Below are 18,290 nucleotides of genomic sequence, written 5' to 3' on the forward strand. Positions count from 1 at the left end.
AACGCCCACTGCAGATTTTAATGTAACAGAGAATTCTGCAGCGCAAGGAATTATTGTCACATGCTGGCACGATGATGTTCTGAGTTTCGTTGGCAAGGACGAGGGAGGGGACAACATGCTGGTTAACGCTTTGCTTGGAAGGAGCAAGAGAGATCAAGATGGAAGAAGTCCTGAGGTTCTGCACGTGGAATATCAAGCTTAACTCCATAACGATTTTCATAAATACCAGGAGAACTTTTTCATGAATAACTTTTTTTATATTGAACAACCTCAAATTTGTTATTAAACAAATTAATTTTTTTCAGTTTTATGCTATTTCTTGGAAGGTCTTCATAGCATAATGAGATTTTCTGGATCAGTGTTTTAAAGTACGCAGAAGAATAAATACGTTTGAAATAAACAAATATTATAAAAGAAGAGGTGAAATGCTGTTTAGTATCACTCCCCCACTCCACCCCACGTAAAACTTTTTTTTCACTACCATCATGCTCTATGGGTTGTAAGCATAAGATGGCGGCGAGAATGGAGAATTTTTTGACCGCAAAACTATGCCTTTTTCTTTTTACAGAAAATGCGTATACTTTTGCGAACTAGCCAGGAAATTCTTCATTGTCAATTGGTGATTAGCACTGAACTTTTGACTTGCATATTTTTGTTTGACCGGGTTGTAATTGAAATGGCGGATACCAATTACAAAGGTCTTTTGCAAATTCACTGCCAAAAAGCTAAAGTCGAACTACCTCACTACAGCTGCACGCATCGAATGCAGGGTAACAGTCCAGTGTTCGTAGCTAATTTGACTGTTTTGGGGCGGAATTTTACGAGCGAAGCGGAGTTTAGTAGCAAAAAACAGGCAGAAAAAAATGCGGCAAAAGTTGCTTTGCGCGAATTAGGACTGCTTGATACAGGTGAGCCTAAAGTACAAGATGACCATGAACAACCGCTCTTGGCTACCAGTGATGGGACTGACGGTCAAGCTCCTTCAAACCCAGACCCTGTGGCAGCAGCAGCAGTAGTAGCAGCCGAATCACAAGAAGTAACTCCTTCACCAGAAGTTTGTAAAACAGGTTCAGCTCAAGATCCAGTCATTTCTCATGCAGAAGATGTGGGGTCATTCCTACCTTCTACCCCAGTAACCTCAACTCCTGCCTCAGCAGCAAGGAATGTTCCCTTATCATTCAAGAACATCCTCCAAGAAAGAGCACAGAAAATGGGGCTGGCTCTGCCCCAGTATGAGACTACACCAGAGGGCTCTGGATTTGTCTGCACTGTAACCTTTAATGGCCAACACTTTAAGAGTGAAGGGATTTCATCCAACAAAAAAATAGCTCAACAAAATGCAGCATCACTGGCCATTAAACAGTTCAATTTAGAGCAAGGAACAGATGGGAGCTCTCCGATACTTAAAAATGACGTACCAAAAGAAATACAGGGTTCAACAGCCACTCCTGAAAAGTTTGATGCCACAATGTCGTATAAGAATCTTTTTCAGGAGAACTGTCAGCAGAGAGGAAACAAACCACCTGCATACTCAACAACATGGAATGGTAATTTGTTCAACTACATTTTATCAATTTATTATCATGAGTAAACATGTGGTTCTCTTCCCATGCTCAAATCATCCCCCACCAGTTGTGTAGCTGCAATTCAAATCCAAATTGATGACAAAGCTCTACAAATATTCACGTAGAGATCTTGATAAGTAGGTTGTCTCTTGCATGCAAAATTTAAAAACCCAGAGACACTAAATGGATCTCTGCGGAATTACAACATAGCTGCTCTGGATTGATGAAGGTGCTTCCTTGATAACCTACGCTGTATGCTCTTCAAAGAGCTAAGGGCTTGAAGAAGAAAGAGGACCCATGTACTGCTGCCACTCCAGACAAGTGGAGTGGAGGAAAGTATAATTACCATAAATTTTTAACACTGTCATTTTTCAAATTCATTCCAAGGATCTGGATTTATCAGCTTTGTTCAATTTGGTGACAAGACTGTATCATCCAGGGTACCATGCACCACCAAAAAACAAGCAGAACAATTGGCTGCCCGAGAGGCACTGTTGGCCATAGGAGTTACTGATCCAGAGAATGCCTACAGAAACAAAGGATCAAGGAAAAACAAGTCAAAAAGAATGCTTGCACCAAAGACAGGATTTAAAAGAACTTGGGTACATTCCCATGGGGGTCAAGGACCTCAACTTGATAGATGGTGTGCAAAAATTGTTTGTTTGTTTAAAAAAAAATAATTGTCGAGATCTGGTAGCCACTCTCACCTTGAAGTTACTAATTAAACAGTACGTTAGTACTGTACTGAGACTTACAGGGCTGCAAATAACAGCCGGTTATCGGACATTGGCCGACCAAAATTTGCTCATATCCGACGAAATCCCAAGTGTGGTCGGACATAATGTCCAGACAAAATCTTTTGATTGTAAATCATTTTACAGCAATAATGAAGAAAATTCAACCTTTTGTTTTTGGTGACGTCCGACCAAAATTTTGTTTTGTCCGACCAAGATGGTGTCTTAGTAGGACATATGTCCTTTCAAGTGAAAAAAATTATTTGCAGCCCTGGACTTAGGTAACCATCTGATCTAAATACTGGTAACTAGTTCTTTTTTTCGCTTAATATTGGTTCCACTTGTTTCTAATTTCTTCACAGGGGAGATGTGGATTACTTTTGGGAACAAGCAGTTGCAAGCAAAAGACTCAAAATGGATCCAAGTGAATCTCCTGCAAACAGGAGTAGGCAGTTTGAAGGAACTACGTTTGCTCTTCCATTAGAACACAGGCAGGACTTGACAGTTGCCGAAATCTGGAAGGAAAAGAAAAATATTGTCATTGTTGGGAATGCAGAGTCATCATTTATTTTGTACTGTACAAGAGTCCCTGGAACTTGCAACATTTTCAACACTCGAACAATGTCACTAGTTCTGCTTGAACCAGGTAAGGAAATCCTGTTCACACTTAAAGACCACCAGACTCTTGGAGGTTGTGATGAAGAAATGCATCGAGACCCATATATGAAATGGGGTTTTTTCACTGTCTAACAAATCCCTGTTCTATATTTAGTTATTGGCTTTACTTGAATCTTTCAACTTCCATTATAAATAAGCTGCTTTCTCAAGTCTGGTCTCTGTTCTTCACCAAGAAGAGTTGGGGTAGGGAGGGTGGGTGTAAAATTTGCTTTCCTATCAAACAGCAACTGGTCATCCAGCCTACATGATACAGTGAGATTAGCATACCAATCTGCCAGAGAAGGGAAGAACATAAAACATACAATGTAACAAAAATTGCACAGCATAATTGCTGATTGTATTTCTTGCTTTTTCATTTTAATAGTATTAGCATGTGCTGTGAAATTGTCAGTCAGAGTTCATTTTAGTCTAAGTGTTTCATGTACTGCCATAGCTTCTTGCTCTTCTTTGAAAACTGAGCCATGAGCACTATGGACCAGTGTTATTAATCATTATTCCAGTATTATTATTTTTTCAGGCACTGACTTCCATATTTGTGTATTTTTGTTTTACATGTAGGTCATCGTATAATAGGTTTGGATGCCTGTTATACTGATCACAATGGTAAGGTCGCCCTTCAAGCTGAGAGGTGTGCTAATGTCATCATCCCTGAAACACCAGATCCTGTGTTAACAAGCTGTGGTGTGGTACTTCTGTATCAAGATCCACAATCAAGGTTAGTACTTTCAAAAGGTTTTTGTTTCCACTCCAATTAGCAGAGATATGCTAGCTGTAAAAAGGTCTTGCTCTTATGATACATATCATCACAAAATTCTTCAAATTAGGTTGTTCATTTAAAAGAGCAAAAAATTATCCAAAATGATTGTTTTAAACTTCGTGTCAGCTTGACATATTGACACTGTTCTTGATTTCTGTTTGAGTATTGATAACTTGTGTAGAGGCATTTCCATCCAGAGGTCTGTGGTTTAATCTCCTCAGGCTTACAATCCAGTTCAACTACTTTCTGATCAATTCCAGTTAAGCTTTATACTTTCCTTTAAAAATTCGGCTTTTGAAACCCTCCTCCCCTTCAGTATTTCCAGTGACCTCCTAGGGGTGGATATGGATATTTTCTGGAACCCTACATTTTGTATTTTTAATGCTCAAGCGGAGAAGAGAACAAAGAGAACACAAAGTTTTTATATCATTTGGATTTGAAAAGATTCCCTGCATTAGGTAGCTGCCATTGCTGGTTAGCCAGGTTAATAACTGAATATTTTTCTCAATATTGTTTGGTAATTTATTATACATGATCAAATCATATTTGTTTTCAGTTCTCTTCAGGTGCTCCTGAAACGTTACCTTTCCAGCCAAGCATTTGTCAATGTAGCAGCAGCATTAGCACAGTATTTTCGCCGCATGGTGTCTGGCCGTTGTGTGTGGCTGGATATTGAAAGTTTGACAGAACACATCCATGAATGGATGTTAGAGGAAGTTCAAAACATTGCAGCAATGCATGAAGAAGCTCTTCATCAGCTTTTTTCTTACATGTGGAAGTTTAACAAGAAATGGTGCTCTGTACTGAATCCTCCTCTTCCACATGAGCTGGAATTACTGAAGGTATAAATGACTGAGAGGTTTCCTGCATGCTCTTCATAATAATTACAGAGACTAGACAATGTGGTAAGCAGGTTGGCTTTTGTCTCACATTGATATGGAAAACTTTTGTGCAGTTCCCAGGATGTTTTCAATCAGAAAAGTGAAAATTATCTGGCGATTACATGTAAAGTTTTTGGGCACTGAATAATCAGCGAAAAATATCAACAGTCCAAGTTGTCCACTGTTGTCAATGCCATCATGTTTTGTAAAATAATTAATATTAATAAATAAAATAAATCAGTAATGAGGGTTTGTTTTATCAAGGCTAGAGCAGAGGATGAACTTGCTCGTCGACAGGCAAGCAACAATCAGCACCCTGAAGATTTTTATCATCCATGGAGTCTTCCAAAAGGAAACTTTAAACACAGAATGCTCTCAACAGGTGTGTATTAAATTAAACTCAGCTGATTTCACAGATTGGCCATCATGACAAAAGGATTTGTGTGTTTACAGTTTGCTATGAAAAATAAAATTATTTAAATCTTGCATTTGTGGGATTTGTCTTTATCCAGGTTCATTCCCTTATTGAGAAGTTTTATTTTTTGGTCACAGAATTGTTTGTCAACTAATATAATTTGATTAAATTTGTGCTCAGGAAAAATTGCTGTGGCCCCTGAAAAGAACAGACATCACAGTCGTGAATATAGCAGATGCCTGCTTCCGACCAATAATAAAATTTGGTGGTAAAATGGGGTGGCCATATAAAAGAGGGTTCTTTTCTTTAGGCACTTAGGTTTTTTGCTTTTGATTGGACAAAAATAAAGAATTCACTAACCAATAACTCTGCCTTGCAACTGGCTCCAAGTACATATTGTATGTACAATAATATTGTATGAGCAGTCTGGAGAAACATTTTCCAAAAGAACACGCTACTATTGAGACAACATGTGCTGCATTTTTTTTTTTTTTTGCCTTTACACACAACCAATCCTTTAAGGAATTTTGTGTTTTAGTTTTGCTGTTTTATTCCAGGTCTGTTTATTGAACCAGCTGTTGACTGTGCAGTGAGAGAGCTGAAGGAAGAAACAGGAATTAAACTGGACACAGATGAAGTGAAAAACTGTCCTTGTATTGACTTGCTACAGACTGATAATTTTAATCCCCATAAAGGTAAAGATGAAAGTGCAAGTGATTTAATTTAACCTGCTATTTGCTGCATTATTTCCATCAAGCAAGTGATCCAAATGTATTGTTAATTAAAAATGCTTTAATGTGACAACAATAATCTAACCTTCATCATAACCTTCCAAGCTGTAGGTTGCAATATAACATGAAAAATTCTATTTTATTAGCAATTTTTGAAGATTAAATAGATTCCCCAATACCACAACAAAATAGTGAAATACATGCATTGTTGTAATCTTAAAAATTTGTGAATGTTGTATTGACCTTTCAACAACTTATTATAATAACTGCAGGTAAATATTTGTTACATACTAGGTGATACGGTGAAGTATTTCCTGTACATGTATCATTCCAACAGTGAGGAAGAGTTGAATATGTCACAAGAGACAGATCTGGGGAATAGTTCTATCGATTGTGAAACTGAGCAAAACAAAGATGGAGGAGGTTGGTACAAGAAGCACAGGATACGGGTTAAAATAAAATTGCTAATCACTACATTAAAGAGTTTTTTCAAGAGAAGTGACCAGGCTGGTTCTTATTTCAATCGCTAGTGAGTCCATCGGAAGTTACTTCCTGGATGCATGTTACCAGCTTTCTGTATTAATTTGCCCAGTAACCATTTACACTCCTGGGAGTGGGTGAAGGGAGGCACTGTGAGAATAAAGTGTTTAACCCTCAACTCTGTGACAGACCCAGAAGGTGAAATTAAGGCTACCGTTATATTCCTTAACAACAAAAGCTATTTTTGGCCAGTTGTATTGTCAATGGAATGCATACCTTATTTCCATTTGACTGTTTTTGTGTCACCATTTGACTTACAGCCACACAGCATCATTTTATGTACTTACAGTTATACAGTTACACTCCCCAACATGTTTATTATTGAATATTTTATTGAAAGATTCATACCCAGAGTTTCCCACTCTTGACACATCAACTGAGCAAGAGACAGTTGAGAAAATGGAGGATGGGAAAAAGGGGGAAGAAAGCCCACATAAGTGTCAAAATGACATCCATGAAGACTGTAACAGCTTGAGTAATGAAGAAGAAAGACATTCTAACACTGAACCCTTGCAAGTGGAGCAGTGTAAATCTACTGGAAATGAGAAAGCATTAGAGGAGAAGAGAGGTGTAAAGCGCAAGAGGAATGATGATGATGATGATGATGATAATGATGATTGCAAGGTGAACAGTGAAAGCTTACATGAAACACAAGGTAAGAAGGTCATGATTATTATTTTTTATTTGTTATTATGTTTGCTGTAGTGTACAGTCAGTTCTTGTTATAGCAGACACGCCCAGGGCATTGTTTAGTGTCGGTAATAGCCAGATTCTGTAATAGCGGGGTGTGAGGACAAAACTGACCTTAACATAATATAGACTGTGACGAGCTTATCAACAGTAGTGAACCTACACAGTAGTCGTTGGGTATGGGGAATGACAATGGTTGAGGGTTTGAGAGTTTAATCTCTCCTGAGGAGTTGTCTGGAAGAAAAGGGCGCACGCTGAAGTGAAAAAGCAAAGTCTGTTGTGCAGCTACTGAAGCAATTGATGCAAAAATAAATATTCCAGAAAATTTCTTTAAGTGTGTTTTGACAAAAAGTAAGCATCAGACTGCAGTTTTCAGTAGTAATGTTATGTGAGAAGTTCATGGTGTCTGCTTTATTGAGAGTCAAAAAAATAAAATTGTTCCTTTGGTATGACAAAATTGTCCATAATTCCAAAATAGCGAGAGGACGTAATAGCGGGAGTCAATTTCAGTCAAGCCTCTATAACTTTTGCCAGGGATCTTGTTTTTTGTCCGCAATAATGAGTGTCCGTAATAGTGGGGTGTCCGCAAGGCGAGAGTTGACTGTATTTAAATTTCAAGAAATGAACTTTATACCTTCTTGGGACTGGGTTATTAAGATGCTTGCATTGAGTTACTTGTAAGGTAACAATACGTAACCTCAATAAGCCACTTTCACTAACTCATTCCACTACACAAAGTTTAATCCAGTGTAGTTGAATGCTTGCTTCTGCATGGATGAGATTGAGCAGTTCCATGTGTATCAGCATTTTGAATGTCAGTGGTAATTTGTGAAGGACAGCTCCCCTCTGCCGTCTTTGGCCATTTGTTAGCTGACTGTTAGTCATCCGTTGGCTGTTGGTTGACAGCCTAGCCAAAACCTGTCGGCCAACAAACAGCCAACAGTCAGCTGACAAACGGCCAAGAGTCGGCTGACAGACACCCAACAGTTGGCTGACAGGTTTTTTTGGGAGAACTGTTCTTCACTTTTACCATGTCGGTAGTTACTTACTATATTTTGTTTATTGTAACAGCAGAGAACTACTTATTGCAAGCAATGTCCTCGACACCAAATACAGAGTGTGACAACTCAGTTGACTCTTTGACCACACCCAAGTCTGGGGATAAACAGGACATGATCACAGCAAAGTCTCCCTATGTTCAGGGCAGTGTACATGAGGAGTGTGCTTGGTTTACTATTGAAGAGGCAAGAATCAAGTCACCAGTATTTGAACAGATATACCACACAGAACAGTTCAAAAAACTTCTAGCTTCGATTATGGCCCCAGAAGAGAGGTAGCAATTTACACTGTAATGGTACACTGCCTTTTTAAGTTTTCAATATTAAATTATTAATATATTTTGATCAATAAAATAATGTAGTTATGTTTATAATAATTATTCTCAACACATAGCTATGGTAGTGAATTCAGAATTTTTTTTACAATCTGCTAAGTCAAACTGGTTTGCATAAACTTATTTCCAGAGGCTTCAAGAAAGCTTAAAAAACGGAGGTTTCCTGCAGGACAATTTAGTGATGCTCAACAAAAGAAAGAACCTTAAATTGAAGCACATTTGCATTAAAGGCTACTGCATGGGACAGGAATTAAAATGTAACTTATTCAGATGTTGAATGGATCATATACAATTTAGTTAGGTAGGAACTCCACATCACTGTGTAAGAATGTTTTAAAAAACTTGGAATAAATCAATTATAAAGTACAGTAAACATGTATGTTTACATGAACTGTTTTCAGTGTTATAACCATTTCTTTGCCACCAAAGTAGTTCAAACATAAGCACCGCAACATGTAAACGTTTGATGAATACAACTTTTATTTGTGCCAAGCACGCAGCCGTCAGCATTCATAGCCAGACAAAAAGGTTCAATATCTCAATGCAGGTTTACATTAGGTTACATGACATGTATAAACACCAAGGCAAAGCTTCCCTTGTTATAAACTAAAAGATTAGAATATGTGCTAAAAGTTTATAGTGTGGGTAAATACATCAAACATGTACAAATGTAAGGAAGTTTAAGCAAACACATTGGAGACACCAAGGGCAATGTTTATCAAAATAATGAAGTTGGACTTTTAGTTAAGGATCTTGTGCTGAACCAGATTTATTCAGTTTGTTTCTGGCTGTCAACACTATCCTCTAGCTAAATATGTGAGGGCATTGATTTTTTACAGAGGCCTGCTAAGGAATGTAAGAAGATGAATAATTTCTTGCTGCCATTTCTGTCACCATTTGCTTGAACTCCCTATTATATTAACCACCACTGCAAACAAAATGGTAGGGCTTGACATGCAGACATCAAGGTCTGTTGAACACAGTCTTTTCAGGCATGTCTTACCCTAGAAAATATTCTTAATGACACATAAAGCAATTTGCAGAAGCAGTTTTTAACTAATAAATTGTACTTTAATTATTACTAAATAAAACTATGTTATTTCAAGCAACTGATCAAACCAATCTTACCAGCAGATGTCGGAACAGTAAGAAACTTGATTTAACTATCCAAGCTTCCTTTATGTGAACTGACAAGGCAATTTCAGACAGCAAATTCAAACACATTTCTGTCTGACTTGCATGAAAAAGTTCACTTTTTTAAAGATGTTTCTTCTCTTGCTTTAAAACAAGGACCAAAATGTTTTTGCCTGACACAGGCCATATACTTTTTCCAACAACAACTTAAGAGGAAGCTGGTTCCTCAAGTCCACCCCCTTGATTTGCCATTACTCAGATAAGCATGTCTATGCTGTATTATGGTTATAATAAACCTACATGATAGAGGACATGCTTTTCCCAACATCTCATACACACTCTCAGATACTAAATATTACTGTAAACAATTTAGCACTAGAAAACATGGGTCTTATAAAATAAATAAAATTAATGGGAAAACCAGCCCTTAACAACATATTTGAAACAACAATATATATTTGTTCATAATCTTTCAGTGGCAACTCTTTTAAAAGAGATTATAGTACTTAAAATAACTAAAATAATATATCATTCTAAGTGGGGTTGTGATTTAGTATGAACAAAGGCAAACAGTAAAACCACAATCCTCAGACTAGTGGTTTGTCTGTGCCAGCTAGTCCATATTAATCTTCACGCTGCTATTAGGCGTCTGCATGGAGCAAGGCAATGTAGGAGTAGTGTCAGAACATGACTAAGTGATCCCAGCAAGAGCTCAAACCTGGACCAGTTGATCATGAGTCCAGCACACCTCCCAAGCCATCAGCCAGGCTATAACCATCCAACAAGGATCACTCTGTCTGTGTTCCAGGGTTACCTATTTTAATCTAAATGGGGGATGTCTGGATCACGCTTTACAAAACTTAGTTCTAAAATAACTTTTTCTTTGCACACTTATACACGCAACACTGACCCTCATCCCAGCCAGACAGGTAACCCTTGTAGGTTGAAAGCCCTTCTTGGATGGTACACCTACTTCCATGTACAGGCATTTAGATGGTGAACCACACAGCAATAATATTGATCTTATAACTTGTTTAGTTCAAAATGATAATCCTTTGTTTTACGGTTTGTGCATGTAACTCTTTTAAAGTACTTATCAGAGTTGTATATAACATCAAATGAGATTTTAAAAGTATGTGTACTTCTTTGTGTAAAATATACGTTTAACTAGTTTTTTTTCTGTTTTAAATGTCTGGCTTTGTATACTCTTTGATTGGAAAATGTGATGATTTGAATACCAAGGCTTAGCCCAGTGACTTGTATCAACACTCTTGCACAGATCTACACAATCTAGACGATGTACAAGTTTTTTAGTTATCTTCTCACACATGCTGATCTACATGTAAATCATGCTGTACTAAAAGGTATCTTACATTTTGCCACTTGAGGAAAATACATTTTTACAATAGTAAATATGAACTCTACTGTACCAATAATCCAGCCTAATTCAAGTGGACTAGAACTATGAATATGTTGTGTCAATGGCCAAGAAAGGCCTACAATTCTGCTCATGTGCTACAGGATGCACATGACGTTTCTATGGTGATTATTATCATTAACAATGACATTGTTGAATGTTACGAACGGACAATGGAAGTCTCCTTTAGCTGATCAGAGGCTTTAAATTAATGTTATATATTAAATTCCTATTTCTGGAGAGATAATTGAAAATATACTACAATTAACATCCTTAAATAGTCTTTCTTGAGTAAAGGTTAAATTGCTAACTACAATATTTTTTACCACATTGTGTTCAAGAAGATGCTTAAACATCTTGAATGCATTTTAAAAATCACATTGTCAAATTCTGAATCAAAGTCAGTGCTTCTACAATTGCACCAACAACTCATGGGTATAAATAATTTTTATGTTACCATAAATAACCTCCAAAGCAATCTACAGTAAAGATTTTTGAGATTAAGAAATTCTAATATTGCTTCCAAGGAATAATTTGAGAATTATTAAAAATTAAAAAAGGATAAAAGTTGTTAAATGAAAGTGAATAATACTTAAATCAATTTTCAAACAAAGTCATGTCAGTTTAGGTTGACAGTTATTTTTAAAAATTGTTTTAGCAAAACTCTTCCAGGTTACTGGAAAAAATCAACTTGATGTTCTTGAAAGCAAAGTCTACTCTGCCAAATCAAGAGCTATTACAATAATTATTAATATTTTAAATACATTCCTTTGTGCAAGAACAACTTGATAAAATAGGTCAAGTCTGCACTTGGACCAAATTTTCTGTAGCATGCACTAGGAGTGTAGCTTCTCCCCTCACTAATACATACTAATTATGGGAGAGATATTGTGAAAGTAAAGTGTTTGCCAAGAATTAGGGGTGGCAAATGATCATAAATGGTCCTTTACAAAATGCGCCTTGCAGAATTTTAGCCAAATCTCAGGGATCTTGTTCTCTTAAGTTTTTCTGTGACACCTTTCGAGTCTCAATTTCTTTTGGAAGGCTTAAAAAGTCTTGGGCTGATAGAAAAGGTTTCAGTCTTGCAAAGCCCCAAATTTACCACTCAACACCCCTAGAATGTAACATCATAACCCTGGCTAGCATTCAACCCCAGACCGCTTGATCTAGAGTCTAAGACATAAACCTTAAAGCTCACTGCAGCTCCTTACAAGAAAACAATGATGGTTCATGAAAATTCTCAACATTACCCAAAACAGACATGACAGGGATTAGACATCATTCAAGAATATTGCAGCCATCAGCAAAGACTTCCCTGATGTTTTAAAAAACTGATGGATGTGAAAGCTAGCAGCTAGTCCCTTGACTGTGGTACTGACATCTATGATGACATGTACAAAATTCCTTTAAAACACGTATGAAACACAGGTCTTTTGGGATAACACACATGAAATGGGAAATAAAATACTGAGAAAAAAATTAAAATCAACACTCTTCGCTAATGATTTAAGTAACAGTTTATATGTGGCTATTGGATTAAATGGTTTTAGTTTAATGGTTTTAGACCACAATTTTCTTCAATGCTCTCTAAACTTCATATAAAACAATAACAGGACTTCGATATGATATTTTTCCACCTCATTTCATATAGGGCAACAAATAGGCCTTTTTCAAATTACCCTTTGCCTCTGTTTCAAAACCAGTCTACGTGCGAAATCATTTAAATGAAAATGAGTTTGATTTGCATGTAAATGGACCTGTAGGTAAAACTCACTTTCATATGAATGGTTTCGCACTTATACTCATTTTGAAACAGAGGCGAAGGGTAACTCGGAAATGACCTATTCTAAAACCATTTTCAAAGGCAGGCCTTAAAAAATACATGTAAGTCTAGTCAGTAACCTGAAATATCACTAAGCACAATAGATTCTGGAAACACACTAGTGCAAGCAAGTAATCCAAACTAAATAATCACATGCATTGTACACACACACGTCACTGAACTCTGTGATTCATCGACTGTACATAAAAGCTGCCAATGTTCCAAGTCCAAGCGTCGTGAGAAAAACACCTTTCCACCACGCTCCTTCTTGACTTTTATCATTGAACTGTTTATCCAGACCATCCTGAAAAGAACATTAAAGTATTTTCAATCAATTTTTACTATTAACACCAAAATTATCCCTAAATGTAATACTTTATTTTGTACACCAGGAAGGAAGGGAGAATTTCCAAGTAATAGATGGATCTATTACAATTCAATTTTCAAGTGAAATTGAAATTTTATTTGACAATTTCTTGTCACTGTCATTTTCCCAAGGAAAATAAATCACTCACAGATTCTTAAAAGAGCCTTGTCACAGTGTATTCCTAAACACAAAGGGTTTGGTCACCTCCCATTGCCATGCCTTATTTAACAGAAGGGTTACTTAAATTAGGGTACTTGTATATAGCAAGTTACTGTCTTGATTATTCAAGCAGCAGCAAAAAGTCACAGTTTTCAACAATAAAGGGTATAAAGCCAGACTCGTACCCAGTCGCTTCTCATCAAGGGAACGGCGAAGGAAAAGTTACTTTTTTTCTCTTCTTCCCATGAACCTCTTTGTGCGTAGCAAAAAAACGAGTAACGATTAGGAGAGAGGTATGTATATTTTCTGGAATAAAACATTTTGTCACGTGGAGGATTCTTGATGAAAACCAAGGGTATGATAACTGTACAGACAAATTTCCAGAAATTTGAAGGGAAAAAACAACAACCTTGAAAAAGAACCAAATTTATGAAACAAAACCACAATCTACTTTTCAACTCAAACATTTCTCAATTGTATTTTTTCTTGCTTCCATAACAATTATGGGACACAACCTTTTTTACAAAAGTCTAAACAGACCAATCATGTGTGAACTGTATGAATATACACAAAGTAAAAGCTCAACAAAGGCAAGCATGCATCTCACAAAGAGGTGTTGCTCAAGTGTGAAGTGTCAAAGTTGCACCACAATAACCTTGCCGTGTTTTTTGCCACCTATACCAGCCATGCATGTTACAGTTGTACAGTTATTAACCATCTATAAATACCCAGATTTTAATGAATATAATTGCCATCTGGGTTCCACGGTATCAAACGAAATGTTTGTAAAAAACATTTCACCTATCACTCATGCATTAAGATATTACTTTGCTTTGATTGGCTAACAGCTGGGACTGGATTTTCCATAATGCTCATGGGTATTGTGAGTGCATTATGAGCCATGTAAATGCCCAGCTGGCTGGCAAAACATGAGGTCCATAACAGAAAGGTGATTCGTGCCTGGTTAATAGGAAGTAATGAATACTCTGAGATTAGAGTACATGTATCTGGAGCCCCTCTGACACAATAATTATTTCCATGAATACTTTACTAGCTCTTTCATAAGTTTCATTTGTTTGTTTGTTTCCCCCTGAAAAAAGTCCTTTACCTCACAAGTGTGGTTTGATCCTATCTGTGACCCTGAGAGCCTTCTTATATTCTCTAAAATTTTAAAATTCCCCAACTGGTGATAATTGAATATTTGTTATTAAGAAAATGTTATGGTAGTCTAAAATTAAACCTAGAGTTGTTATTCATCACCCAATTCTAGACACGTACCAAAACAGTTTATTTTCTCCGGTAACCTCTGTTAATTTACATCTCACAACTTTCTAATATTGCTGTGGTTACCATACCGAACATAATTTGCGTTACAAGGTAGAATAATCCAGACTACAAGGAAAAAACAAGACTGGACAAGTCAATTGACAGCCCACACATTCCGAACTGCAGACTATCCAAAAACTGCTTTCTCAGCATATTTGCTTATTAAATGTCAATAACCCCACAGATATTAAAATTCCAAAAGATTTACGTCGGCTCTATGTAATTGGTTTACTTAATTTCTTTTGTTGACAAGTAATCACGCTTCTGTTTTTACATGTAAGTACAGAAATCTCTTGAACTGTTTTCTTCAAGTTTGCAACAAGTTCGTTTTTTTTTTCGGTTTGTAAAATACACTTGTAATTTTATTATCCACAGGGGTGGTAGTTTGGAATCGGCTTGATTCAGTGGGAGTTCATTGTAGAAACAACAAATCATTTTAAAAATTCCACCAACTACGCAACGATTTTACTCAAACACTGATAAAAATTCTAAAAATGTTCTCATTAAACAAAACATACGCTTAACAATTCTGCTTCTTTTGTTTGCAACTTTTCTTTTTTTAGCTCAGAAACTAATGTTGTCTGATCTTCGAAAGTTTTCCACTCCTCCAGCCAATAAGAACAAGAAAACCCTTTTATTATTTATAAATACCAGTTACAGCAGCTGAAAACGACACAAACTTCAACCATCTTTTTGTTTACGCGAGAACTTTCAATTATTACGAGCCTCGAACTACGGTCACCGGGGTTTTGAAAAAATACCCCAAGTATTTTAATGTGGTTCAAGCCTCGGGTTCAAACGCGAAAAAACAAAACATGACAGTAAAAACTGATAAGATCAAAATTTTTACATACCCATCCACCATGATTTTCGATCCATTCACAAAGACCAGAGCCAACGTATCTTGCTAACCCAGTCAGTGACTAATGCGACAAGTTCTTTCATTTGGTGTTGATCGCAATACACCGCCAGCTTGCCCCCAAAAGCATACAGAGCTACTATTCTCCCCCAGTTTATTCCATCAGCGAAAACCTCGCTGGCGATTTCGAAAAACGTTTGATAAACAGTTGCCCGCGTTATATTTAATTTGTGGCACAAATGGTTCAATAGTAAAGGGTACTGCTCTTCGATTTGGTCGGCTAGTTTGCGTAGAGTTGCGGCAGTCGGTGATACGGGTATAGGGCTATTTCCGAGTCTGTACGATATAAAATCATTGGCGAGATCCTTGGCTTGTCGAGCAATCGCCGAATCTTCCTCCTTGGGCAGTTTAAGTCGACTTTCCATAGGGCTTTATATTTTTGTAGCATTTACTTGTACAGACCACACGCGCTTTTCACTTTATCCTGTCTTGTCTTTCCGCACTATGAAGTCTTCGTCGTCTTCTTTTCGCGAAGTCCTTCTTCGCCCCATCTGCCTACAAGTAAACTTTTATAGTAAGAAAATGAAACATTGCATCGCAACATTCGAAAACGCAAGCGAGGAAGAAGCTTGGCGCTTTCGAAAGTAAACAAATCGAAATTACCTTCCTCCATCACCGCAATCCAAAAAGCCGAAAGGAACTCTGTGATGTCGGTGAATATTTATAACCTCGATAATGGATTTTAAATTTTCTTTTTTTCTCATTGGTTCAAATTATTTTTATTGTCACGATCCCAAATGCCAGGTCTTCAAGCTCTTCGATCAGCGGTTTGTTCACGAGGGGATGCGGCATTGTCCCGACATGGGTACTGATATTGGCCCGATATAGTTTCGTTTTCCCGCGAAGTGACGTTACGCTGAACACGCGATCTCGATGTGCTTCGCGGCAGAACGCATCAAAACACACGTCTTTCACATGTCTAATCAGATCCCCGTTTCCTGCTACCTGATTGGCTGATTTTCTGATTAGATGCTGCGTCAAGGTTTATTTTTACCACATTTTTCTTGCAAAAAATTTTTCAGAATTGTTCGGCGTCCTTGTTTGTTTCAATTTACTTTGCGAAGGCGAACAGAGAAGATCGAGAGTGGGGACAAAGAATATTTGATTTACGATTCACGTTAACCAGTCCTAACGTTTGGTATTGAAGTTTTAGACGAAAACCTCTCCCAAGGGAAGATACGTATTTTGTTTTGCCAGCATTTTGGCGGTTTGGAGCTCTGTTGTGTTTCAATATACAAGAAGCGAAGTGGTTTCGCCGCTAACCGGTTGAGTGCGTTGCGGAAAAGAACATTTTGTACAAGAACAATCACGGATTGAGACAGATTTTATAACAGCTGAGAAACAGATTTCTTTACTTCTGCCAGAGTCCCTCTATTAACTCTGCTTCTGCTGACTTCTGAGAAGGATTTGTCGATAAAGTGCTGCGTCAACAGAGTTTATAGGTGCCTCTTCGTGACTGTCGTCGACGTTCATAACGGTTGGAACCAGAAAAACAACTACTGTGCTGTAAAAAGTAAACAGACTTTAACATGGAGTCGCAGCTTAGCAGAATTACAGCCGCTAGTGATGGAACATTAACACAACAGATCGAAAATTTAAGCACAAGGAGCGAAAATGAGAACATTGTGCGATCATCAGGCCATGTGGAAAACGGCCAACAAGCTGTGACGCAATTGAATTTTGAGGAGATTTTGTTGAACAATAACAATGTTACTCCGCGTCAAATCGGCCAGATCTTACAGGCCATAGGTGACGAGCTTAACAACTCATTCAAATATCAGGTGAGGAGCAGTAAGAACGGATAATTGAACGAAGAAATGAGAAGAAAGGTTAGATATAGTTGTACATGACCGAATCTTCGACGGTCTCGATGGGAACTCCCGTGTACATGAACTTGAGGTTCAACAGAACCTTCAACGCTAAGTTTAATGCGATATTAGCTTCGATTTATCGCAAACTTTTTTATTTTACCATCGACAACGTGGAATTGTTATACAATTTACATTAAGGTGCCCTTGGGACGTGATCTGCCAAGGCGACGGTCGTTTGCTTAGATGCGATTGGCCAGGAGTTGAACTTTCTATTTGTAGAAAGTTTTCGAATTGCTGCTAAAAAAATCCCTATGGGATAATTCCCTTGAAGCAGTTTTATGCTTGAAAATCTACTTGTGATTCAAATGCTAGCTGTATACTGCAATTATTGTAAATCCAGGGTGTAAATATAAGCAATGGTTGGTGTTATTTGCAAAGCGATGTCAACTTGTAAGAAGAGAAAGCAGATAGTTGCTGGCCATTGTTATGTACATTTGTAAATGCTGTTAAAAATACTTGCTGTAGATAAAGATTAAGAAACGCTATTGTAAAAATAACTATATGTAAAATTGTTTAAGTTATTTTGAGACGCTAAACTTGTACAGAGCTAAAGATTATATATTTAAATATTGGCCGGAAATTGGACGTGTGTCATTCGTGCGTACGTGTTTTTGTTTATGTACCTTGCGTGACCACCTGTTGTCAGTTTCGAAACCAGTCGTCGTTCAATAACAATAAAACACTTAACATTTGCTGCTGTTCCATACGTTTTCTCTTGTTTTGTGACGTAAATTAACGGAAAAGTTCGATAATGTTGGGGATATAATTTTAGATATTACGGCGAGGTTATGCAATCCCAACAGAACCAAACATGTTCCGCTCTCAAGTACGATTTGCTTTCTTTGCCCGATGTTAATATTTGTATACGTTTCCGATTCTTTATTCTTTTGT

The 18,290-nt window shown here is 37.2% G+C and overlaps 2 protein-coding genes across 3 annotated transcripts; one reads left to right on the forward strand and one right to left on the reverse strand.

Annotated features, from left to right (window-relative positions):
• Window positions 1–472: 472 nt before the first annotated feature.
• LOC144659327 (uncharacterized) lies at window positions 473–9,465 on the forward strand. 2 transcript variants are annotated; one of them, XM_078519744.1, is made up of 10 exons: window positions 473–1,547; window positions 1,953–2,208; window positions 2,662–2,945; window positions 3,536–3,692; window positions 4,291–4,576; window positions 4,880–4,997; window positions 5,588–5,725; window positions 6,056–6,184; window positions 6,642–6,956; window positions 8,063–9,465. In XM_078519744.1, exons 1-10 carry the CDS (start codon window positions 572–574, stop codon window positions 8,326–8,328), a joined length of 2,925 nt encoding a protein of 974 aa, XP_078375870.1. In that variant the 5' UTR covers window positions 473–571; the 3' UTR covers window positions 8,329–9,465. The 2 variants fall into 2 exon arrangements, with proteins under 2 accessions (XP_078375870.1, XP_078375877.1); XM_078519751.1 differs by having other exon boundaries at window positions 8,066–9,465.
• LOC144659353 (bcl-2-like protein 1) lies at window positions 8,847–16,883 on the reverse strand. The gene is given in 4 exon segments (XM_078519768.1): window positions 8,847–13,061; window positions 15,464–15,517; window positions 15,519–16,023; window positions 16,132–16,883. Coding segments are annotated over 3 exon segments (543 nt in total). The 5' UTR covers window positions 15,894–16,023; window positions 16,132–16,883; the 3' UTR covers window positions 8,847–12,947.
• Between the last annotated feature and the right edge of the window lie 1,407 nt (window positions 16,884–18,290).

The sequence above is a fragment of the Oculina patagonica genome, chromosome 1 (assembly GCF_052425735.1).
Source record: "Oculina patagonica isolate OP01 chromosome 1, crgOcupat, whole genome shotgun sequence".
In the NCBI taxonomy this organism is placed as follows: Eukaryota; Metazoa; Cnidaria; class Anthozoa; order Scleractinia; family Oculinidae; genus Oculina; species Oculina patagonica.